Here is a 23900-nt window from a genome sequence, read left to right as displayed (position 1 = left end):
TGCTTTCCTAGCAGTGCACGTGTGTACGCACACACATAGTTTCTGTTTATTGAAAACTTGTAGCAAAGTACAGTTGTAGTTTACTCTGTTTATCACCTGGTGCTCAAGGAGGAAACAACTTTTTAATACCTGGAAGAAACCAAATATAGGAAGTACAACTGTAGTAAAGTAACAGAGTTAGCATCAAAGTTAGTGGGGAAAATGCTAGCTGGTAATGGCATACCTCCATTAAGGAACTTTAAAGGTCCTGTATAAGAACTGAACAGTGTGGGAACCCACTCTGTGCCATCTTTTTACACATTCATTCATACGACAGTTATTCATAGAATACCTTCTGTGTTCCAGGCACATCAGGAAAAAAACCAGAAACACGTCTCCATGGTGTCTTAAGATCAGGTTTTTAGAGATAGCAACTCTTCACATGATACTTCTGGCTTCAGAGGGAATCACATTGATTTTCATTTGTTGATCACCATCTGCCTATTTAAAACCAAAACATTTCTATATAACAGAAATTTGAAAATAATAAATTCTATTTTATGTTTCTAATATTGATTTCTTATCTCCTCCAGGAAACCCTTCCTGCTTGTTTTGAGCCAAATTTGATTTCTCCTCATCATATTCTCTCATAGCTGTTCGTGTCAGCATTATACATTATAGCACTTTATTATATAGGGTGGGTAAAAGTAGGTTTACAGTTGTGAGTAAATGAAACATAGTTTATTCTTATATTATTACTTATTAATTATTGTATTATTGTAAATCCACTTTTTCCCACCCCTGTATTTGTGTTCTTTATTATAAACTCTATAAGAAAAGTATTTCAATGTTCTCATTGTACACTGTGAATAAGTCTTGACTCAGCCAGAAGACTTGAAGCAACTTGAGAGAAGAAATAATTATAGGATTGAAGCTGCTGGGCACCCCACTTGCTTGCAGTGTGGTTACTTGTGACAACTAACATTTATTGAGCACTTCCTTCATTCCAGGCATTGTTCTTAAGTGCATTACATAAGAGTAACTCTTGATCTCCATAAAACTCTATGAGTTAAGTCTTATTTTCCTTATAAGTAAACTAGAGGCCCAGTGCATGAAATTTGTGCACTTGGGAGGGGGGGTGTTCCCTCAGCCTGGCCTGCGCCCTCTCGCAGTCCTGGAGCCCTCGGGGGTCGCCACCACCACTGCGCTCACCAGCCAGCTCACCAGCCCGGCTTCTGGTGCATTGATCACCACGGCAGCTCATGTGTTGAGCATCTGCCCCCTGGTGATCAGTGCGTGTCATAGCAACCAGTTGTTCCCCCATTTGGTCAATTTGCATATTAGCCTTTTATTATATAGGATATTAAACTACTAGAGGCCCAGTGCACGAAATTTGTGCAGGGGGGTGTGTGTCCCTCAGCCCAGCCTGCACCCTCTCCAATCTGGGACCCCTTGAGGGATGTCCAACTGCCCATTTAGGCCCAGTGGGATCAGGCCTAAATGGGTGGTTGGACATCCCTCTCACAATCCAAGACTGCTGGCTCCCAACTGCCCTCCCCTACAGGCCTGGTTCCCCCCCAACTGCCCTCCCCTGCAGGTCTGGGTCCTCCCCCAACTGTCCTCCCCTGCGGGCCTGGTCCCCCCCCCCAACTGCCCTCCCCTGCAGGCCTGGTCCCCCCACCCCCAACTGCCCTCCTCTGCAGGCCTGGTCCCCCCCCCCCCCAACTGCCGTCCCCTGCAGGCATGGGTCCTCCCCCAACTGCCCTCCCCTGCTGACCTGGTCTCCTCCAGCTGCCCTCCTATGCTGGCCTGGTCACCCCTAACTGCCCTCCCTGCTGGCCTGATCGCCCACTACTGCCCTCCCCTGCAGTCCTGATCCCCCCCAACTGCCCTCCCCTGCTGACCTGGTCTCCTCCAACTGCCCTCCCCTGCTGACCTGGTCCCCCAACTGCCCTCCCCTGCAGGCCTGGGTCCCCCCCACTGCCCTCCCTTGCTGACCTGGTCTCCCCCAACTGCCCTTCTTTGCCAGCCTGGTCACCCCTAACTTCCCACAACTTCCCTCCCCTGCAGGCCATCCTGTGGCGGCCGTCTTGTGTCCACATGGGGGCAACCATCTTTGACCACATGGGGGCAGCCATCTTGTGTCTTGGTGTGATGGTCAATTTGCATATCACTCTTTTATTAGATAGGATTAGGTGAAGAAGAGGAGGCAGATAAGGGTTAAATAACCTGCTCAAGAGTGTACATCTGTGAAGTGACAGAACCAGGATTTGAACCCAGGAGCAGGAGGACTTAGCATCAGTCTTCGAGTAGCACACAGGGGCCTTTGTGATTCAGCCCACCTGACCTCAGTTCAGGCCAGTTCTCTCGTGGAGTCCTGTTTCTGGGGCCAGGCCCTTGGCTAATAAGCACTTACATGGATAACATCATTTCGGCCTCCCATACGTCTTGTGAGGTTGGTTTATTATTATTATCCTCATTTCATAAATGTGAAAATAGCCTTTGAAGAGGTCATACAGCAAGAAAGTCATAATACTAAGACTTAAACCCATATGTTTTCCTCTAAATCATGAGATAAGTGAAATCTGAAATAAAGAAAAGGTAGTTATACCAGTATTTGTTAAATTACATCCATATTTTAAATACTGTGAGTGTTAAATTTAAAACAAATACGTATTAAATAAAATTGAGAAAGTTTTCATCTTTATTATAATTTCTGACATCAGTGAAGTAGAGAAGATAATTTTCCTACCTTTTGGTAGATTTGAGCTAGTTTAATATGTGTCTTTCTTAGGCTGCTTTTAGGATGCCAACATCCATTGAATTCCCCCTTCCCCCAACTCTTACCCCCACACCATCAAAGCTATTATTTCTTTCTCACAGTTTTATAGCTTCTGAACATATTTTGTGAGGAAATATACCATATTTAAAGTTTACATTACATAGCAAATGGGCTCTTTGAATTCTCTCTTTTCCCAGGTAGAGACCGCCACGTTTTAGATCAGCTGTTCACTGTCCATTTCAGCTGGAGCTGCCCATCCAGCCCAGCCTCTTCCATCTGTCCGCACTGAGGCTCCAAGCCCAGAGAATCAGGTCATTTTATCCAACTCGGATTGACAAGCATCTATTCTCAATGAGTTCCCAGGCTGCATTGCTCAAAACATTGATGAACTTGTATGAGCTCCTCAGTCTTCCAGAGGTGGTGGAAAGGGTAGCAGCTGTTTATAGACGTTGCCTGGAGTCTGTTCCGGACTTCCATACTAGTGCTCTGCCACACAGCGTATAATAATAATAATAGGAGAACTTTACTCATGGTATGAAGGTGAAACCAGGGACCTACTCTGTCTCTCCCCCAGGGGTTTGGTGAGTATTCTGGTTGGGGAGTGCTCAGGTCTCTGCAGTGTTACTTGGTTATGCTCTCTAGGAGAGCCCAGTACTCTTCTCTGCTGCAGCTCAGGCCTGGGGTCAGCCAGCCAAGTACAGTGCTTTAGGACTCAAGCTTTCTGTAACCTGATTTAGGTTTAATGAAGAGTGTCTTCATTTTAGTCTTTAAAAACATTTTGAAGGACTAACTTGGGTGTAATATGCTTGTATCTGATTCACCTGTGTTTAAGATCAATCTATTTGAGAGCTTCATTTAACATCTCATTAAATGCAAATAAAATATCACTCACGTACTGTCACAGCAGGGTAACTGGCAAAAGCCATGTTGTATGAAAGGCAGGATCAGACTGAACAAGGGTGAGAATCAGATCACTGGACGGTGGAATCACACAGGATCTTTACACATGAACTCTGAAATGGAACCCTCTACCCCCAAACCTTCTCCTGCCACAGTAGACAACCCCACACCCCACCCCTGCTTAATCTTTCTTCCTTCTCTCAATTCCCTCTTTCAAGGAAAGGTTTTAACCCTTTGCACTCGCTTGCTTTTTTCTCGAGCTGCTACCGATGCTAACCGTGTCGAATCACACTCGACATCCGAGTGCAAAAGGTTAACCTACCTTAGAAACACTGGCATTATCTGACCTCTCTTCTTCAGCCCTGACCTCCTTCCAGACAATTACTGAGGCTTCGAAAATACCATCTCTGGTTTAATTGGGGCACCACATCTCAGCTGGTTTATTTCCTTAACCTTCTAATTGGTCTCCTGCCTTCACTCCCCAGCCAAGGTCATCTTGCACTCCACTGACAGAATTACCTAGCTGCACATCTCATTATGCAGCTCCTCTGACTGAAAACCTTGGCTGGCTCCCCATTACCTTCAGCCTACTTTTCAAACTTAACATAGAATTCAAATTCCCCTCAGCCTCATTCATCTCCCATTACATTCCCAGACATCTTAACCTTCGAAAGCCACTGGTTTTCACACATACAGGCACTTGCCTCCATACTCTTCCTCCTGCTGTTGCCACATCTTTTCGCAGTTCTGGTGTTCCTTTTAGGTATATCTCAAGTGTTAACTAACTTTCTTCCCCCATCCCTAGAAAGAATGGCGACGGCCTCTTTGTCTTCCCATAAGCCTTGTAATATTCCACCATTATGCACTTACATTTTTTGTGTGTAGCTTTCTTCTGTATTGGAATAGCAATCATTTTAAGGGCCAAACACATTCCCTTAGTCTTATTTTATTCCTCGGTATAAAAAACATATGTGTAGAATGTAAGATTCTTGAATTCAGCAGCCTTAATAGGTGTTTATTGAACACATAATAGGTGTTTATTGAACATTTGTTGAAGGAGTGGGTACTCAATAAATGTTTGAATTAGCCGAAGGCAGGAATGTGTAGTCAGATAAAAGTGCACTTACCCCTTTTGTTGCTTGTGTGTTCAGCACAGTCTAGCTGAGGGAAGCTGTGGTCTTATGCCTTGAGAAGTAGGAGCAGGCTCTTGCTAATACCTCGCTATCCAAAGCACTCAGTGCATCTGACTGGTGTGATCTTGTTTTATATCAGGGGCCTGGATCATGTTTCTATGTCTACAGTTTTCAAGATCTAAACTGCACCTGTTGGGGGGGAGGGGGGAATACTACTTCATCATAATTCTTAATTATACTAACCATCCCACTTTCTTGGTTATTGTGAATTATAGCTAAATCAAAGGAAAGATTGGATTTAAAGGAAGTTGAATGTGTGGTTAACTTTGCTTTTGAAATCACTTTAGCTGTTTTCTTTCTTGGGTACATAGCTACACCTAGTGGCTCTATGGATTATTTCAGAGACTATTTCTAGAAACAGCCCATTGGTTTTTTTTTGTGTGTTTTTTTTTTCTCTCTCACCCTTTATTTAACCTCCGCTTATTCAGTGTCTTTTCTTTCCTTTTAATTAACAAATATTTTAGAATCTTTATATTCAGTTATATTTGGAGAATAAGCTGATGCAAGCATAGGAATGGATATTGAGGAATTGATATTTATCCATGACAAGTAATTTAGAGCACTGTAAATACAAACCACAAGGCAACAAGTCAGAGAACATGGGATTCTCTGACTAATGACATTGGTAATAGGAGTCCTTTGTGGGCAATACATTCTTCCTTCATTGTGGATGTAATCTCAGTTTTTTTCTAAATGTGTGCGTATATATCATGCATGCACAAATATTCACACTTGTATTAGATGCCTTACTTATCAACCACTCAAGAATGAATTCTACATATACATATCTCCCATGCCATTGAATCACTTTTACATTTTGAGATTTTATATGGAAACTAGAGGCCCGGTGCACAAAATTCTTGCATGGGGGTGTGTGTCCCTCAGGACCCTCTCCAATCTGGGACCCCTCGAGAGATGTCCGACTGCCCGTTTAGGCCTGATCCTACCTGGGTCAGGCCTAAACGGGCAGTCAGACATCCCTCTCACAATCCAGGACTGCTGGCTCCCAACTGCTTGCCTGCCTGCCTGCCTGATTGCCCCTAACCGCTTCTGCCTGCCAGCCTGATCACCCCCTAACCATTCCCCTGCCAGCCTGATTGATACCTAACTGCTCCCCTGCCAGCCTGTTTTCTCCTAACTGCCCTCCCCTGCAGGCCTGGTCACCCTTACCTGCCCTCCCCTGCAGGCCTGGTCACCCCTACCTGCCCTCCCCTGCAGGCCTGGTCACCCCTAACTGCCCTCCCCTGCAGCCCTGGTTCCCCTCAACTGCCCTTCCCTGCAGGCCTGGTCACCCCCAACTTCCCTCCTGTGCCGGCCTGGTCACCCCTAACTGCCCTCCCCTGCAGGCTTGATTGCCCCCAACTGCCCTCCCCTGCTGGCCATCTTGTGGTGGCCATCTTGTGTCCACATGGGGGCAGCCATCTTTGACTACATGGAGGGCAGCCATCTTGTGTGTTGGAGTGATGGTCAATTTGCATATTACTCTTTTATTAGATAGGATATGTCTAGTATGTATCACATGCATTTCTGCCTTTTAATAAAGGATATATTTTATAATTATTCTTATCCTGACAACTTAGAATCATAGTTATAAATATTAATTACTGCAGTGAACTGATGCCTTCAGGAGAAACTTTGGGGCCATTTGTTCTACTTTAATGTTTTTTAGATAGACCACAATGCTTTGTAAGCATTTGTGTCTGTTCTTTTTGTCTTTTCTCTCTTCTCCCTGTGTCTTCTTGCTTCTGGCACTGTGTTTTGTATTTTTTCCACTCCTTCTTCCTTTTTCTTATCCTCACTCTTGGCCCGGCTGATTTTTTGCTTCTATTCTGCTATGGACTAGAGAGTCAGATAATCATATAGCTTAGTAGCAACCCAATTCTGCTGGCTCCTAATTTTGTTCTCTTTCCATTATACTACACTGAAGATATATGTTAAATCAACACTGCTTTAAGGTAAGAGTAAATAGGTTTTTATAGACTCTAAAATGCATAGCCTTAGTGATTCTGTTACTGTTGTTTTAAATATTGGGCAGCCCTTGTGTGATTTCAGTTTAGGTCATTGAGATTCCTCATATTCACATATACATAGAGAATTAAGTCAGTCAACAGATATTTATTGTGTCTGCTATGGACCCAGGTTTATGGTGAGCACAGCCCACTGCATAGACTTCAATAAAAATATATTTAAAAAAATAAAATATGTAGCATAAAATAAATTCCTATGCAAATACTAACCTTTCTGAGATTGTGGCTTGTGTATAAACACATGAAAACCCTGGAAAACACAAATGTGATTTTAGTTTTGTTTTTCTAAAAGGTTTGTATTTTCACATCTCTTATATGTTCATGTAGTCTGGTGATGTGAAATATTGGAGAAACACAGAACATGAAAGATGTAGATATTCTTTGGATTTGGTGGCAGAAAGCCAAGAGATCAAATGGGCATCATTGTAGAAATGGTGAATATTAACTTTTTAAAACGCATTGTCTTGCTCATCTGCTATTTATGGCATTATTTACAATTGAATGGCATCTTGTATAAAATTTGCAGAATTTAACTACTTTTTTGTCACAGTATTGCCTCAAATTGGGGCAATCAAAACCATTCTTTCCTCAAATAGGAACGTTTTAGGTGGCATTTATCTTCTGTCATATTCCAGAAATTATTCCTCTGATGCTTCATACCATCTTTCCTTGTTTCAGATGTCCTCCGGCACCTGCAGGCCTGATGTTTCAGAATCCCCTGAATTGCGTCAGAAGTCACCATTATTTCAGTTTGCTGAGGTAATATATTGAAATTTATACCTAATAAGGAAATTGTACAATGAGCTTAAATCTGAGCTGATGACAATAACTTAGAGCAGTGGTCGGCAAACTCATTAGTCAACAAAGCCAAATATCAACAGTACAATGATTGAAATTTCTTTTGAGAGCCAAATTTTTTAAACTTAAACTTCTTCTAACGCCACTTCATCAAAATAGACTCGCCCAGGCCATGGTATTTTGTGGAAGAGCCACACTCAAGGGGCCAAAGAGCCACATGTGGCTCGCGAGCTGCAGTTTGCCGACCACTGACTTAGTGCAATGAAGAACTCTGCTTAGCTCAGTTGACTATAAATGGAAAAATTAAATTTTTGAAAGATATGTTGGAACTCCAGAATCTCTTAATTAAGGAATAATTATATGTTTATGAAAGCTTATTATTAAGTCCTGAATATTATTATACTTAAGCCTTATCAATAAATTTTATTCATGGATAGTAAAATTAAGAATATAATTGAGCCCTGGCCAGTGTGGCTCAATTGGTTGGAGCATCATCCTCGATACTGAAAGGTCTTGGGTTCAATTCCCAATCCATACACATTCCCAGGTTTTGAGTTTGGTCCCTGGTTGGGATGCGTTCAGAAGGCAACCAATTGGTGTTTCTCTCTATTTCTAGATCTCTTCTGCTCTCTTTCCCTCTCTCTCTAAAATCAATTTTTAAAAAATAGTATAATTGAATTAGTATTAGTCACTTATCAGGTGTTAAATTTGAAGACAGAAACAACACATGGTTGTTCATATACTATGCATTCCTTTTTTTAAGTTTAATTTTCTTTTAATTGAAATTTCTGAAGTCTTACTGTCTTTTGTCAAACCTGTTAGGCTCAATACATCTTTAACATTGGTTGAAAGAGATGAAGTACAAAAGCACATTATTCTTGATAACAAGTGTAAAGGTCAAATATCTTCATTTACCCTAGAACTCAATATGGAGCTTTCATTAATTAATTTTTTCCTGAACTTTAAAGCACGTCATCTTCCCTTGATCACTGGAATTGTCTTTCACTCAGCCTTTCTAACATATGCCTATTGCATAACCGTTTTATACAAGGAAAGCATATTTTAAGTTTCAGATTTGTTTTTCCCCTCTCTAATGTCCTTTCCTAGTGGTTCTCAACATTTTCATTGGAAAACTACTTTTTACAGTGGTATATTGGGCCATTCCTTTTAAGACATTGTTTATAATATGACTGAATGCCCTGTAGATAGCACAGGAATGTTATAACATAAATTTGCTGACATGATACTCCTTATCTGTCACTTTCCTTTCTGCCTCTTTGTGGGATGCACCATGAATTCCAATTGTTTTGCACATTGTTTCCTAATGTATTAATGTAACAAGGGATTCACCCTGTTCTCCGGTAGTTATATTCATGTGAAATAGTGTTGGCCCTAACTTTGAAAGCAGAGATGCTTAACCATTGATCTCTGAACCCCTAGGGATCTAATGAAATCTCTACAATGTTGTATGAAATTCGGTTTTGTGGACGTATGTACATGTTTGTGGGTTCTACAGCACATGGAAGATTCCAAAGAGATTTTCTGATCTCTTTGATATAAAGAGTCCCTGATGTAATATTTCTTCAGGAACTCCCTACTCATGTCATTAATGAAAGATCTCTTTTATCCCAATATTAATGTGCAAAACGTCCTTTTGTTGAAAGAGAAACTTGTGAAATGCTTTTCAAAAATCTAGGTGGTTTATACTGGTTCTGTTTTGTCCACGGTCTGATTTAAGCCTTGAAGAAAGACATTGTCTTTACATAAACTGTTTGTCTTCTCAAACTTTTATAGAGGGTTGGTAGGAATGAAAAGTGATATCTGAAGTAAGACCTACCTGGTGTATAATTCTCAGGACTTCAGGAAAATCCTTGTGGATTCCTACTTGCAGTCTGTCATGACTTGCACTGACAGGTTTCATGGTTAGACCAAGAGGAGGTCTATGATTTTATCCTCACATGCGTTCAGTGTCTTCAGAGCACTTGTGATAGTTTGTTTATATCTAGTTTGTTAAATAGGATTTGCTTTTACTTATATTTATTCTAAAAATGTGTAGATGTCTGATTGGAATTAATATTTTCCTAATGGCTTCAGCAATGAATGATTCCATCACTTTCTCTACTATTTCTTATCCCTAAATATCGTTTTGATACTATATCACCAAAACTGGTTTCATTGTTTTTCTAGCCAACATAATTTAATTGAGATTAAAATTTATTTTTGTGGTTGAAGAGTTATGATTAAGGTGCATTTTTTGCTTAGTAGGTATCTTTTGATGGAGTTGATGAGCACAGTTAATTGATGAAAAATATTTTTATTGGCCTGGGAATGGGCTGACTTTATATTGTCCAGGCTTTCTGTTCTTGTGACTCATTTTCACCCTATATTGTAGCTGGACAGAAGTTTGTGCACTTTGGAACCAAAATTAATAACTGACCTTGCTCTCAAAAAATCCTCGGAACGTTTTCTACATGGCCCTCAGTGCAAACTAATGAGGCTACCATAATTAGGGCCAAGTGGAAACAAAAGGTCTCTTAGTTAAACTAAATGTGGTGTGGCAGAACCCTCTTGTCCACTGTCAGGCAGCTGAGATTGTGTGTGTGTGTGTGTGTGAGAGAGAGAGAGAGAGAGAGAGAGAGAGAGAGAGAGAGAGAGAGAGAAGTGTTATAAAAGAAAGACATGCTCGTCTTCAGTGAACAATTTGTTGAGTTCTATTGCTCTATTATCATGGCTTATTTTCTTGCCATAATCCTATAAAATGGAGACTGTCTTCATTATTGTCATCATCAATTTACAGTTGGGAAAAATAAATTGCAGAAAGGTTAGCTGAGCTGTGCAAGGTCGTGTAGCTAGTGAGGAACAGATCTAAGATACCAGATACCCTGACCCACATCCATATGCGTCTCCAATATTGTTTTACAACTGCGCCTAAGCAGAAAACAGCTTGGGGGATAGTGGTGTAGGGAAGAGAGAGAGTGACTGTCTTTACTTGCAGCTTCCAACTTTTAATAATATTTTAAGAAATCCATTGAAATAAGGAAATTCATCTCAACAGGTATCAACTGCTATTTGACATGTAGCTAATACTTTCACAAGAGACATGGCAAGTGAGCCATGTCTTTATTCTTTAAATCACCTGTTTTTAGAAACATGACCTTTGTCTTCCTTTATAATTTGCACTGTTCTTCTAAAAGGGATTGAGGGTGATGACTCATGTCTTAATCTTCATCAGTGTCTACAGTGGGAGTATATGGCAAAATCTATTACTGTGATATGGGAAAATGTTTTTGTGCATTAAAAACTACTTGTTTCCTTTCAGATATCTTCAAGTACATCCCACCCCGATGCTCCTTCAAAACAGTGTCAAGCATCAGCCTTGTTTCAGTTTGCAGAGGTATGGCCACCTCCTCCTGCTCCTTTTCCTCCACCCTCTTTCCCCCTTCCTCCTCCCCTCCCCTTTGTCCTCCTCCTCTTCTTCTTCTTCAATACTTATTGGGCTCAGAAAACTTACTGTGCTTGGGTAAATACTGGAGTGAAGTTTTAATAATGTATAGCAAACTTTTGGTGTGCCTCTTCCCATTCCTGACATAATACACATAGCTGAATACTGCTTTTGCTGTCTTTGCTGTAATTGTAGTCAGATTAGCTCCATATATTATACCCATTTTGTAACCATTCATTAAAGCGTTCATTCAGAATAAGCACTTTCTAGTAATTTTATTTCATTTTTGCCTTGTTTTTAATTTATTTTTAAAGCTTGGAAAAACTGCTGTCAACATGAACACCATAGGATTCCAATTTATTAAATTTTCCTAATAGTGAAATTATATGCTGTAATTCTTGAATAACTCTCACAGCAATGCAGTGGTGAATCTGACCTGTGAAATCATCAGTGATTGCCTTTCACTGTGGTATAGCTTCAGCCAGTATTTTCATTAATCCCAGGCTTATGTCCAGTCAGCTCTTACAGGATCTCGGATTTCGTTGGTTTGTCAGCCAGAGACAGAGCACACACTAGAGAGCATTTTTTTGGTAGATATGATTAGGAGGCAAATCTGATAGGCTTGATATGGCCACAAGGCTCTGGCTTCCTCCATAGGCTTGTTTCCAGTGAGCACTATATGACAAATCATAAGATGTATATAATTCTTGAAAATAAGATGCTGTCTTCTATAGGTCTTTCCCCCTTTTCCATTATATTAATTCCAGTAAAAAGCATATCATAAACTGATCAGTCCCATATGGGGTTGAGAGAAAATGACAAGCAGGACTTGTCTGTTTAATATTGGTATTTTGAATCACTTTGATTTGTTGAATAGAATGCTGTGTAAGTGAAATATAAAATGATATCCTTTTGACAGAAGAAAACCAGGCATCTTACTTTGAAAACGATAAAAATTACTTTTAGCACTTAAGTTAAAAGCTGCTTACTCGTGGGACATTTGTGTCAACCACTGTGACTTTATAGCACAGTTGGCCTGCTCATCCTTTCGGTCTCACTTTAGCTGTTGAGGGCGATGCAATGAAAATGGTAAAAACAGTATCAAATGTTATCATTTCATTAAGAACGATTTGCTTGATGAATTTGAATAAATTAAGATTTTATTATAATTTTTCATTAGGATAATCTGTTTTTTAAATTTATCCTTAATCTTGATACCTGAGTGAATCCCATCCAACTTTTTAGAAACACTTCCTCCAAAACAGAATGTATTTGCTACATATTGTGTTTGATTAAATTCTGCACTCTAGCATGAATTTTAGAAAGGCAGTAGCTCATCTTTGATACACCTGATATTTACACCTTTCCTACCAATAGTATTCAACTTAACATGTAAGTACGGGATATGTCAGCGAATGCTGGTGCATTTCTAACAGCCATCACCACTGAGAGTGTGATCGTTATTTGAGTGATACCATCATTAGATTTATTAGGAGCTCCTGGAGCCCTGGGCCACTCTGAAGGAGCAGTTTGATGGTGTAACAGCCTGTGTCCTGTGACTCTGGAGGACCAGAGTATGTGCCTCTCTGCAGCAAGTCAGTTTGTCCTTACTGCTCAGTGTATGCGTTCCTCCAAGCACGAGGAGGTCCTCCCCACCAGGGGAGAAGAGAACCTCCTCTGACTTGGACACTGTGCAAAGAGACGTTTCCTTGCACAGATGTCATCTTCTCAGTAGCACTTGTCTCCTGAGGGCTTTATTTTCTTGGCCATGGGATATAGAGAAGGTTTGAGGAAGCTTAAAAAAATAGTTGTTTTGGAAATTTATGAGTTGTTGTTTCAAGACATTGTAATGGAGGAAGGCATGCATGATGGAAAAACAAAAATAAAATGTTTTGCCCTAAGATCAAAAGCAATTTCCCCTCCCAACTCAGTATATTATTTTTCCTAGTTATATTTTGCCTAGGTTGATAATGTGAGCTTTTTAATTCCTAAGTAAATTAAACAAGTTATAACATACCTCGTTATTGAGTAAATATTATATGTGATTATGTGAGAGAAGTACTTGATTCTCTCCAATATAAAACTTCTGTATCACTTTCCTCCACTGACCCAAGAAACCCTAAGTAAGGTTCAATCTCTTAGCACCTTATGAGTTGATCTTTTTGTCAGCCTAATACTGTGCTGGTTTATTTAAAACTAAACAAGACTTAACTAGGTGAACTAAAAAGTGATATGAGCATGTATATTGCAGAAATAGAATAGGCTGTAATTACTTTGATCATATCCCTAAAGCTCTTATAATTACTTCATAAAACACCCATCACCTTTGAGAAAACACAGAGACTCTAGTAATTCTTGTTTTAATTAGTCTTAGTAGAGGTTCTAAACTTTAAATAACACCAGAGTCACCCTCAAGTCATTTTCATCACAGATTGCTGAGACCCACCCCCAAAGTTTATGACTTATTGAGTCTGGAGTAGGGCCTGAGAATTTGCATTTCCAAAAAGTTTACTATCAGGAAATAAGAGTTTGAGACTATTGCTCTATAATTTAAAAATTTTACCAAAAGCTGTTTATTCACCATTATTATGGCACTTCCTAGTGTTCCTGGGACCTCATAGGGAAAGGATGAAGTGAGGAAGGGATCGACGTGTAATAGAAAATTTCCCAGTGGGCCACTTTACACCCCCATCCCTTTTCATAGGGATTCTCACTCATCTTATGTATACTTTTATTTAAAAAGTGGTTTTTTATATAATTTAGGAATCAATTTACTGTTTTAAAATGTTTAGCTATAATATCATTTTAAGATCAGGCTTATAAAATTCTTAGAGACCATTCCTGCTAATTTAGTTTACAGATGTCAGTAACTCCAGGAAGAGATTATCTAGATCTACTCTTGGCGATGAGTCATTTATTGGGCACTATCATTATCCTAGTACACACCTTTTAAAAAACTATAAGCCTTGAGCGTTTCTTTAAATTGAAAATGTTTTTCTTTCATAAAGAGTCCTAAGTCTTTGCCTAGCAAGGTGAGAAGGATATTTTTTCTTCTTAACCAAACCTGGTAAGTTTTAATACTGAGGTTAACCTATATATATGGAGCCATGAAACTGAGTGAAGAACATTTTTGCTTCTAGGTTTAAATGAATGCTTACATTTAAAAGGAGAAAATATGTCTGCTCTCTAAGATCTAGAAAGAAATAATAGAGTACAGAACCTGTTTTCCCCCATGTCAGCCTGCCTCCCATTCCTTATTGATACTCACAATTCACCTAGATTTAACCCAGCCCATGTGAAGAGCCATCACTGTTTCCAGGCCCCTATTCACTAAGTTGGTTAGAATGAGTTTCCTAGCTGCATCTTTCATTGTTTACAGGTAAAGTAACACATCTGTCACTTTTTAGATCTCATTTACTGAAGACTAATGACCAAATGTAAAGCCAGAAGGGAGCTCTTGTCTTCCATTATTTAACAAATCTGAAAGCCATGACCATATTCTCTGCTCTGTGGCTGACTCTTACACCTAGAGCATATCTTTGCATTGAAAAATTACATATGGACTTGGAAGACAAAGAGCTAATCTGGATGATTTAGACAAATAGATTTGAATATTAAACTTAAAAGGTATTTTCTTTGCCAATACAAATACACCAAGGTTAAGCCATTATCACAAGTGAATATATGCAGTAAGTGCAAATTTAAGGCATTTGTTTTCATGATGAAATGCTTAGTGTGTTACAGAATATTGCATTTGAAAAAAACTCCATGTACTCACACTGCAGCTAATCAGTGTAAGAATATTACATGTTTTATTGGAAGCATTAATATTTCTTTCAGGTAAGGTAGACCAGTCATCTCACTTTGTTCATTTGTTCTTTGATTCAGTGATTTATTCAGTTATTATTGGTCATTTTCTCACAGGGTACAATATTTATGGTACCCCTTGTAATTGCAGAAGACTTCGCCATTACCTAATTGGCACTTTTTATCTTTACCACCTGTATTCCCATACCTCAGGCCAGCTATAAAATTAGCAGATTAACATCCAGGGTGAGAATTTTTCTTAGCACTTTTGTTGTGCCTCATGTACTATTACACCTAAGCTTTTTTAAAAAAAAAATCAAAACATTATGTAATAACCAGAGGAGAGACTACAGTGGAGTTAACAGATTGTCAAGCACCATCAATTCAAGGAAAATGAAAAGCAAAGCCAGGAACAAACTGTACAGTATGGTCCCCTAGTGCCCTCTACCCAGAAATGTAGCAATATACCCTTCCACCACTAGCTGACCAGTTATTGAAACATTGAAAAACATATATTAACTATATTGCTCTTACTTGAAAGGATATGTGTGTCTTAAATAGGAAAAAATAAAAGGCAAAAAGTGGGGGACTGGGGAGGGGGACAGGGAATGAAGTGGTATAACATGTAACAAATGGTCATTGTACAAGCTATGCCTATAATTGAAAACTTAGAGTAGATGAGATTACGAAGAGAATCATGTATAAGTAAAAAGAGAGGGAATCTGAAGACATAACCCTGAGGGATCACTATAGAGGAGAGCCCGCAAAGGAGAACAAGGAATGGCCTGAGAGTAGGAGGAGAACAAGCACTTTGCAGTGATAGAAGCTCAGGGAGGAGTTCTCCGGAGAAGGACCAGCCATGTGCATGCTGCAGAGAAATAGAGAGAAGGCTCCAGCCATGGACATTAACATATGTTTACTTTTTCGGCCCCCACCCCAATTAATTAACCAAAGACATTTTTAGAAAGCATATCTTGTCACTAAGACATTCCATGAAAAAAATTTTTAATATGTTTTTATTGATTTCAGAGAGAGAGAGAAAGAGAGAAACATCAATGATGAGAGAGAATCATTGATCAGCTACCTCCTGCATGCCCCATACTGGGGAGTCTGTAACCCGGGCATGTGCCCTGAGAGGGAATCGAACCGCAACCTCCTGGTTCATAGTTCAATGCTCAACCACTACGCTGGTGCCAGCCGGGCTGAAAATTTTACTGTCACATAAATGTTGGACTAAAACACATTGATCCTTCCTACATGTGCCCCTTTGGAAATCGGCTTTCCAGCAACTTGGAGCATTTAAAATACTTCCCTAAACCTACACAATTTTCCTCTCAGGAGCAGTGAGGAAAATTGTGCTTGCTAAACACAGGTGATTCCTTTTGAAAGCCAAGGAACTGTTCTCAAGCCCTGACTCAGACAGCTGAGCATAAACTCAGATGGCAGATAATACATCCATGCCCTCGCTAGTTCTTCATTAAGCCTTGGTTGTGCCATTCACTGCTTTAGGCACAAGATATATGGTAGTGAACAAACACATACAATCAGAGAGCATAAACCTACAGCTACAAAAGCGACAGCAGAGGGAGCCAGTGGAAGAACTAGAAACAGTGTCATGGGCTATCGATGCTACTCTACCCAGCTTGTTACCCTTCAGCAGTTCTTGAGGGTATCATATGGTTATGTGACAGATGTAATATTCTGCAAATTATTAAATTTAACAATAATCCTCTGACATTGCAATTTTTAATTCTATTCCAATTTCAGTGTGTAACTAATTTTTGCAATTGTACTAAAAGAGTTTATGTTTATTAGTGTTAATGATAAGATCCTTATTACTAATATATGCATTACTTATTGAAAACATAATATGGGCTCAGCACTATTGCAAACCCTTCACCAACATAAAATTTAATCTTCATAATAGTAATATAAGGCAGGTATTATTTTTTCTATTTTGAAGATGAGGTAAATGAGGCTCAAAGTCTTAATTATTTGCTTAACTCCACACAGCAAAAAGTTAATGAAGGCACATCTGTCTGACAAAAAAAAAAAGCCATGTTCTTTCTATTATACAACCTTGGTTTAAGGGATGCATTCATGTTCAGTTCTTCCTTAAAGATACTGCAAATCAGTGATTATATTAATGTGTTGTTTCTATAAGTCTAGTGATAACGTGAGTAATTCAACTTCTCTAGAAAAAGTAAAAGTGGCATATATCAGAAAATTAAGCTAAAGGAAATTTTTTCAAACTTCAGAAAGATTGAGCCTCATAAATTGATCTTCAAAAGAAAAAGTAAGTGATTAGGATGAATAGGAAAGGACTCTGTGAAAAATGATAGTACCTAGGAAGAAAAAGCCCTTAAAACTTATCAAACTAGGCCCTTCTAAATAACCCAGGTAGCTTATTAAATATTTGCCTCTACAAAGGCCTCTTATGCTTCAGGTCTTTTAGGGAGAATTCCCTCCAGCAGCAAAGCACCTAGATTCTCCTGCAGCTGACAGCTCCATAGACTCCCCTGAGGGCGGGGCTGGGGTCACCTATGGCAGGATTGCCTCCTACAGGGAACTGAGCAATATCTCTGTCTTAAACTGAGAAAGAATTCGGAATCACCAAGAATACAAAAAGCCAGCTAGCTGCTCTAATGATGACAGAACTTATTCAGGGAAAGCACACTTTGTAAAGATGCTTACCATATGTCCTTCTGAATTCTTTACTGAGTTAGGGTAGAAATGGAAAATGAAATTTTCGTGGAAAAATGACAAAGGACAGTGCTGTTCATTGTTATCAGTGCCTGGCTACTGTTTAGCCAAACTGGAAGGAGAGTATGCAGTCAGTGTAACATTGTATGTATATGTGTGTGCTACAACATAGGTCCTTAATTGTACAACTTATTTAGATTTGTGGTCTTGATTGTCAATCCTTGTGTGTACTTAGAACATAGTCTCAAAGGAAGAGCCAATCTATATTATAAAAGGCCTGTGGCTATAACGCCGTAATGAACGGTCACCAGGAGGTGCGTTGATGGGTCTCTAGGCACGGCAGAGTGCGGGGTCCCACCCCCGTGGCAGCGTGGCAGGTCTGGGATTTTGTGCGCTGGGCCTCTAGTCCTACATAATAAAAGGGAAGTATGCAAATTAACCATCACTCTGCTACACCCACGATTGGGTCAGCAGGAGGCGCGGGGGTGGGACTTGGGGTGCCAATCACGCTGGAAGGAGGAGCTGGGAGCGGAGACTCCCAAGTGATCCCTGGCAAGCCGAGCCGGCTTGGGCTGGGGGTGTCTCAGGCTGTCAGGGCCTCGCCCCCAAGCGCGATGGCTCTCAAGCCCCGCCTGTTTGGGCTGGGGGTCTCAGGCCTCCAGGACTTGCCCCCAAGCCGCGCGATGGCTCTCAAGCCGCGCCGGTTTGGGCTGGGGTCTCAGGCTGCCAGGGCCACATCCCCAAGCCACGTGATGGCTGGCAAGCCGCACAGGTTTGGGCTGGGGTCTCAGGCCGCCAGGACCTCGCCCCCAAGCCGAGCTGCTTGGGCTGGGGTCTCAGACCGCCAGGGCCTGGCACCCAAGCCGCATGATCCCTGGCCGAGGCGGCTGCCTGGGCTGGGGTCTCATTCCTGCAGGGCCGGGCACCCAACTGCATGATCACCCAGCCAGCAGCAACGGCAGGGCGGTGCACCCCCACCATGCTATCTTCAGGCCAGTGAAGGCAGCCTGGGCTGGAGACGCACACCCCCACCGGGCTATCCACAGCCAGGCTGAGATGGCAGCCTGGGCAGGGGTCTCAGCTTGGCTGGACTGAGGCAGCAGCCTGGGCTGGGGTCTCAGCCTGGCCAGGACCCCATCCCCTGCCAGTGGTGGCAGCCTGGGGTCCCAACCATTGAGTCACACCAGCCAGGCAGATATGGAGGAATCTTAACTGTTTCTTTTTTTTATAATATATATTTTATTGATTTTTTTTACAGAGAGGAAGGGAAAGGGATAGAGAGCTAGAAACATCTATGAGAGAGAAACATTGATCAGCTGCCTCCTGCACACTCCCCACTGGGTATGTGCCCCCAACCAAGGTACATGCCCTTGACCAGAATCGAACCTGGGACCCTTGATTCTGCAGGCCAATGCTTCATCCATCCGCTGAGCCAAAACAGTTAGGACTGTCCAATATGCTAAAGAAAAAACCCTATCTAATAAAGAGGGAATATGCAAGGGAGGGCATTTGGGGGTGACCAGGGTATCAGGGGCTGGCAGGGAAGTGGTTAGGGGGTGATCAGGCTGGCAGGCATAGCGGTTAGGGGCAATCAGGAAGGCAGGCAGGCGAGTAGTTGGGAGCCAGCAGTCCTAGATTGTGAAAGGGATGTCTGACTGCCTGTTTAGGATCGGGCCTAAACAGGCAGTCGGACATCCCCCAAGGGGTCCCAGATTGGAGAGGGTGTAGGTTGGGCTGAGACACACACACACACACACACACACACACACACACACACACCCGCGCACGAATTTTGTGCACCGGGCCTCTAGTGTTTTATATAAAATTCTTAGCTCCCCAGCTCCTACCATACTGCTTAGGACATTTATATTGGATTCTCAAAAAAAATATTTTACTTGGTGTTCTTTCCTCAGAGCTCCCAAACATATTCCTTTGCACAGTTAATTAGTCACTTTGGTAAATACAAATGGGCTCTAAATAGCTTTTATATATGACCAGTTGATGAGTTGATACTTATGTAAAAATGGAAATGTGTGTCTTCTTGTAAGGTTAGAATTAAATTTAAAGCCTGGAATATAAAAGATAATACTCTTGTCATTAAATAGCCACCATAGTCATGCCTGTTTTTTTGTTACTGTTTGGAGATTATTTACTAAAATTGGTTCGAAAATTATAATCCCAAGCATGCCACATTTAAAGTTATTTGGTACTTGGGAGGAATGATGTTCTCATAAACTAAGGAAAGTTCCTGAATGTATGAATGGGAAGCAAGAATTCTGATATCACAATTAATATTCTTTATATGAATTGTTTTCAATATAGATTTCTTCAAACACTTCGCAGTTGGGTGGTGCCGAACCTGTGAGACGCTGTGGAAAGTCTGCACTCTTTCAACTAGCAGAGGCAAGTTTCTAAGAATATACCGAGATGTGCTATGCAGAGGTGGAAATCACGGAAATTAATCATATTCCTTTAACTGTACCATTTCACCTTTGCCCATAAAGTGTGTTATATCTAATTTTCAACAATGAGAGGGTTAACCTTAAATTTAGGGAAAAAAAGGCATCTTTCTAACTAAAAGTCATTAAGCATTGAAAAAGGTTACCCAGGGAAATTGCAAAATCCTTTTTACAAGTAGTAATATTTTAAAGTAAGGTCAGTTTTTGTCTCTCTCAGATCAGTTAAATAAGTCTAGCTTGAACTTAGAAGAATGGTCCAGGCCCTTTTCCTCTTTGCTGATTCTCTTGTAACATCTGTAAATTCCTAGAATGCACTATTTTTAAACCAGGTGGTTGATGTTTTAATTTTTGTTGTTTTAGAGAACTCAAATGACATGTTCTAAGTCAGGTTTTATAACATCTGTCGGTTGTACATCTGACCTGACATGGATTTAAAATTCCTTTGGCAAAGTAGAAAATGTGTTTTTATAAATCCTATGAGGTGGGTGATGGGTTGGGGAGGATGATGCCAGAAGTTTTTAGGGTGGGCAGGAGTAGTGACTTTGCCAAGCTGTGACTGCTCTGTCTTAAGGGAACCCGTGGAAGAAATGTTTTCAGGACACTATAGTAACAGTTCTTTCTTCTGGTGAGACAAATTAGGAGGTAAAAAAAAAAAAAAATGGGTAACCAAAATCTCTTATAAACTTTTTTCCCTCTCATGTTTCTGACTTCCTACCCATGAGTTCCTTCTGAGGTGTTTTGTTGTTGTTGTTTTTAGTGATATAGTTCTTTTACAAATCTTAAGTAGTTTGTTAATTTAATGGGATGTCCTATCATTTTCCAAATTTTGTGGCAACTTATATCATAAAAATTTAGAAGTTTTAAATGTCTTAACATTAAGCTTTTAAAGTCTAGTCAGATCCAAATTAGAAATATAAATATACAAAGGTCTGAAGCAATAAAGAAGTATATAAACAGAAGAATAAACCAATCTATTGTTGTCTGACATTAAGCTGACCAGGTTCTGTATAAGATAAACTCAGACCCAAATAGAGATCTGTAAATGACTAGAAAACTTAATGAAGGCCACAGGAAGTACTATATAATAAAAGGGTAATATGCAAATCCACCGAATGGCGGATTGCAGCGGCAGTGGCAGGAGCCTCTTCCGCCTTCGCAGCAGCACTAAGGATGTGTGACTGCTCCCCGCAAGCCTAAGCAGGCAGTCAGACATCCCCTGAGGGCTCCCGGACTGTGAAAGGGTGCAGGCCGGACTGAGGGACAACCCCTCCCGAGTGCACGAATGTCGTACACCGGGCCTCTAGTAGTTTTAATAAAATAGAAGGATCTCTTACCCTTTGAGACAGCATGGAGGGACCTGGAGAGTGTTATGATAAGTGAAATAAGCCAGTCAAAGAAAGACAAATATCACATTATCTCACTCATATGTGGAATCTGATGAACAGAATAAACTGATGAATGGAGTGGATCCAGAGATATGGAAGTATGGAACAGAGTGCGGAATCTCAGAGGGAAGGCGGAGGAGGAGGATGGATGGTTGGGAATAGATCAGCCAAAGAACTTGCAAGCAAATATGTATAACCCATGGACACAGACAATAGGATGGTGTAGGCCTGGGCGGGGGGTGGATATGGATTAGAAGAGATCAGTGGTAGAGAGAGGGGACATATTTAATACTTTCAACAATAAAGATTAAAAAAAAAAGAAAGCAAAAGAACTGGGTGAGTCAGTAGCAAAGTACTATTGCAGGTAGAACTTTAATAGTAAGGATCTGGTGTCTAGTGTGCCTTTGGAGTTAGAGTTGTAAACAGGACTTCGTGAACAGAGAGACTATGAGGCCATGAATTTGTCTAGTGTCTTTCAGACTATATAGATTGTTAAGACAGTTTATTTGAAAGAAGTGATTATTACCTGGCTGGTGTTGCTCAGTGTTGAACTTCGATCCTTGAACCAGGAGATCACAGTTCAATTCCTAGTCAGGGCACATACCAGGTTGTGGACTCCATCCTGAGTAGGGGGCTTGCAGGAGGCAGCTGATCAATGATTCTCTCTTATTGATGTTTCTGTCTCTCTCCCTTCCTATCTCTGAAATAAAACAAACAAACAAATAAGTAAATAAATAAATAAAAACCTAAAAAACAAAACCTGCTAAAAGAAAAGAAGCTGTTATCTTGCTTGAATATTAGGAATGTGTAGCCCTCTCTTCAGTTCCTAGTTGTGTGTGTTACTCATATATACAAACACCTACATATGGTTTATATTTCTATTTTTAAAATTTAAGTATAAAAAAAAACACAAACATTAATTTGAAAAGATATATGCACCCCTAAGTTCATTGCAGAACTATTTACAATAGCCAAGAACGGGAGGCAGCCTCAATGTCTATCCATAGATGAATGGATCCATATGGTTTTTAAAATATTAAACACTAAATTGTAAAACACCTAACTTTTAGTATTAATATGTCTTTATTAAACAGTTTTGTGTTAGAAAAGTGTGGACCTTTGAGGAACTTTGCTGTGGAGCTGGGCATGCTAGAGAGATGAATTTTCTTTCTTTGGCATAAGTCATTAAAAAAAAGGATTCCCTATTAAATCAGAGCTCATTAAAAAAGAACACTCTTCTAATTTGTAGGGATGCATCCCAAATATGAAACAGATGCTGTGGTCTAACAGATGTTTGAATGCTGGGATCATAATTTAAAGGGGTAAAATGACTGCAATAAGCCTATTCCAATTATAGTAAATCAGCTTATACTCAGACTTAGTTTCTTATAACATCTGAGTAAAAATACATGCTTTTGATGAAACAGGGTTGCTAAAAAATAATTTACCAAGAAAATTTTCTAACATTATTTCTCCCACATGAATGTGATGCCATAATGCCAATAGATTGTGTTTTAGAATAACATCCTGAAGCTTCCCAGTTTCTAATTAAACATAAATATGTGCACAATGGATTAACCAGCATCTCCAAATAATCAACAATAGAAATAGGCTTCCTCAATTTATTTTATTCTATGTGTACTTGGTGCTCATTTTTCTTGAACAAAACATAATATTTCATTATGTTGGGTGCCTCTTTAAATAAGTATAAAAGGATATTAAGGAGGATTTTTTTCTTTTGACCAGAATTAGTGGTATTGTCTGAAATCTGAAGGAACAGCTTTCAGTTATCCCATCCCACAGCGAAAGCCTACAAGAGGCCACCTCCAATCTGGGCCACACCCTTCTATTGGGATTTATAAAGAGATACTCATTCTACTGTCTTATATACTTACTGTGCAGAGGTTTTTCCTCTCATCCCCGCCCTTAACCCAAGTCATCAGTGAGTGGGGAGGTATCATAGGCTATCCAATCATCTAGAATACTTTGGCTTTTTTCCCTGTCCATGAAAGTGAAGGCAGCTCTAAGAGAACCCATATTTAAGGCTGGGGGAAGTACCTACAAGAAGTGGCAAGAAGCAAGAAATGTTTTAGACATAGATTTACTGATGTATCCTTCACCCGTCTGAGCAGGCAAAAAAAGAACTGGAGGAAGTTGGCAGCAGGGAGAGACTTGGAATGCCTGCTGCACTCCATTTTGGCATTGTAGAGATGTGTGTGTTTCCCAGGGGTCTAGTGGACACATAGGAAGTAGTCCGGCTTGATCAGACAAGAGGCCATGGGACAGTCATGGGGAGGGTTGGCAGAGGACCAGCCTGGCACAGTGGGGCAGGCTCCTACACCAGGAAATACTTTGCTCAGGACACTCTGATGAGCGCCCATAAGCAGGGGTGATCTTCAGCAGTTTGCATCAGTATGGCTGTCCT

The 23900-nt window shown here is 40.5% G+C and overlaps 1 protein-coding gene across 2 annotated transcripts in view; it reads left to right on the top strand.

Moving 5' to 3' along the window:
• The window catches only part of BBX (BBX high mobility group box domain containing), a 302011-nt gene that overhangs the window by 230713 nt on the left and 47398 nt on the right, over positions 1 to 23900 (top strand). For both annotated transcript variants that reach the window (XM_028134856.2, XM_054714012.1), the window contains 3 exons: positions 7560 to 7640; positions 10999 to 11073; positions 19954 to 20034. In XM_028134856.2, coding sequence (XP_027990657.2) covers positions 7560 to 7640; positions 10999 to 11073; positions 19954 to 20034 — 237 coding nt within the window. The remainder of the gene's footprint in view (positions 1 to 7559; positions 7641 to 10998; positions 11074 to 19953; positions 20035 to 23900) is intronic.

The sequence above is a fragment of the Eptesicus fuscus genome, chromosome 3, assembly GCF_027574615.1.
Source record: "Eptesicus fuscus isolate TK198812 chromosome 3, DD_ASM_mEF_20220401, whole genome shotgun sequence".
Taxonomy (NCBI): domain Eukaryota; kingdom Metazoa; phylum Chordata; class Mammalia; order Chiroptera; family Vespertilionidae; genus Eptesicus; species Eptesicus fuscus.
The sequence above is the reverse complement of the archived record's forward strand: the minus strand, read 5'-3'. Positions and strand labels throughout refer to the sequence as shown.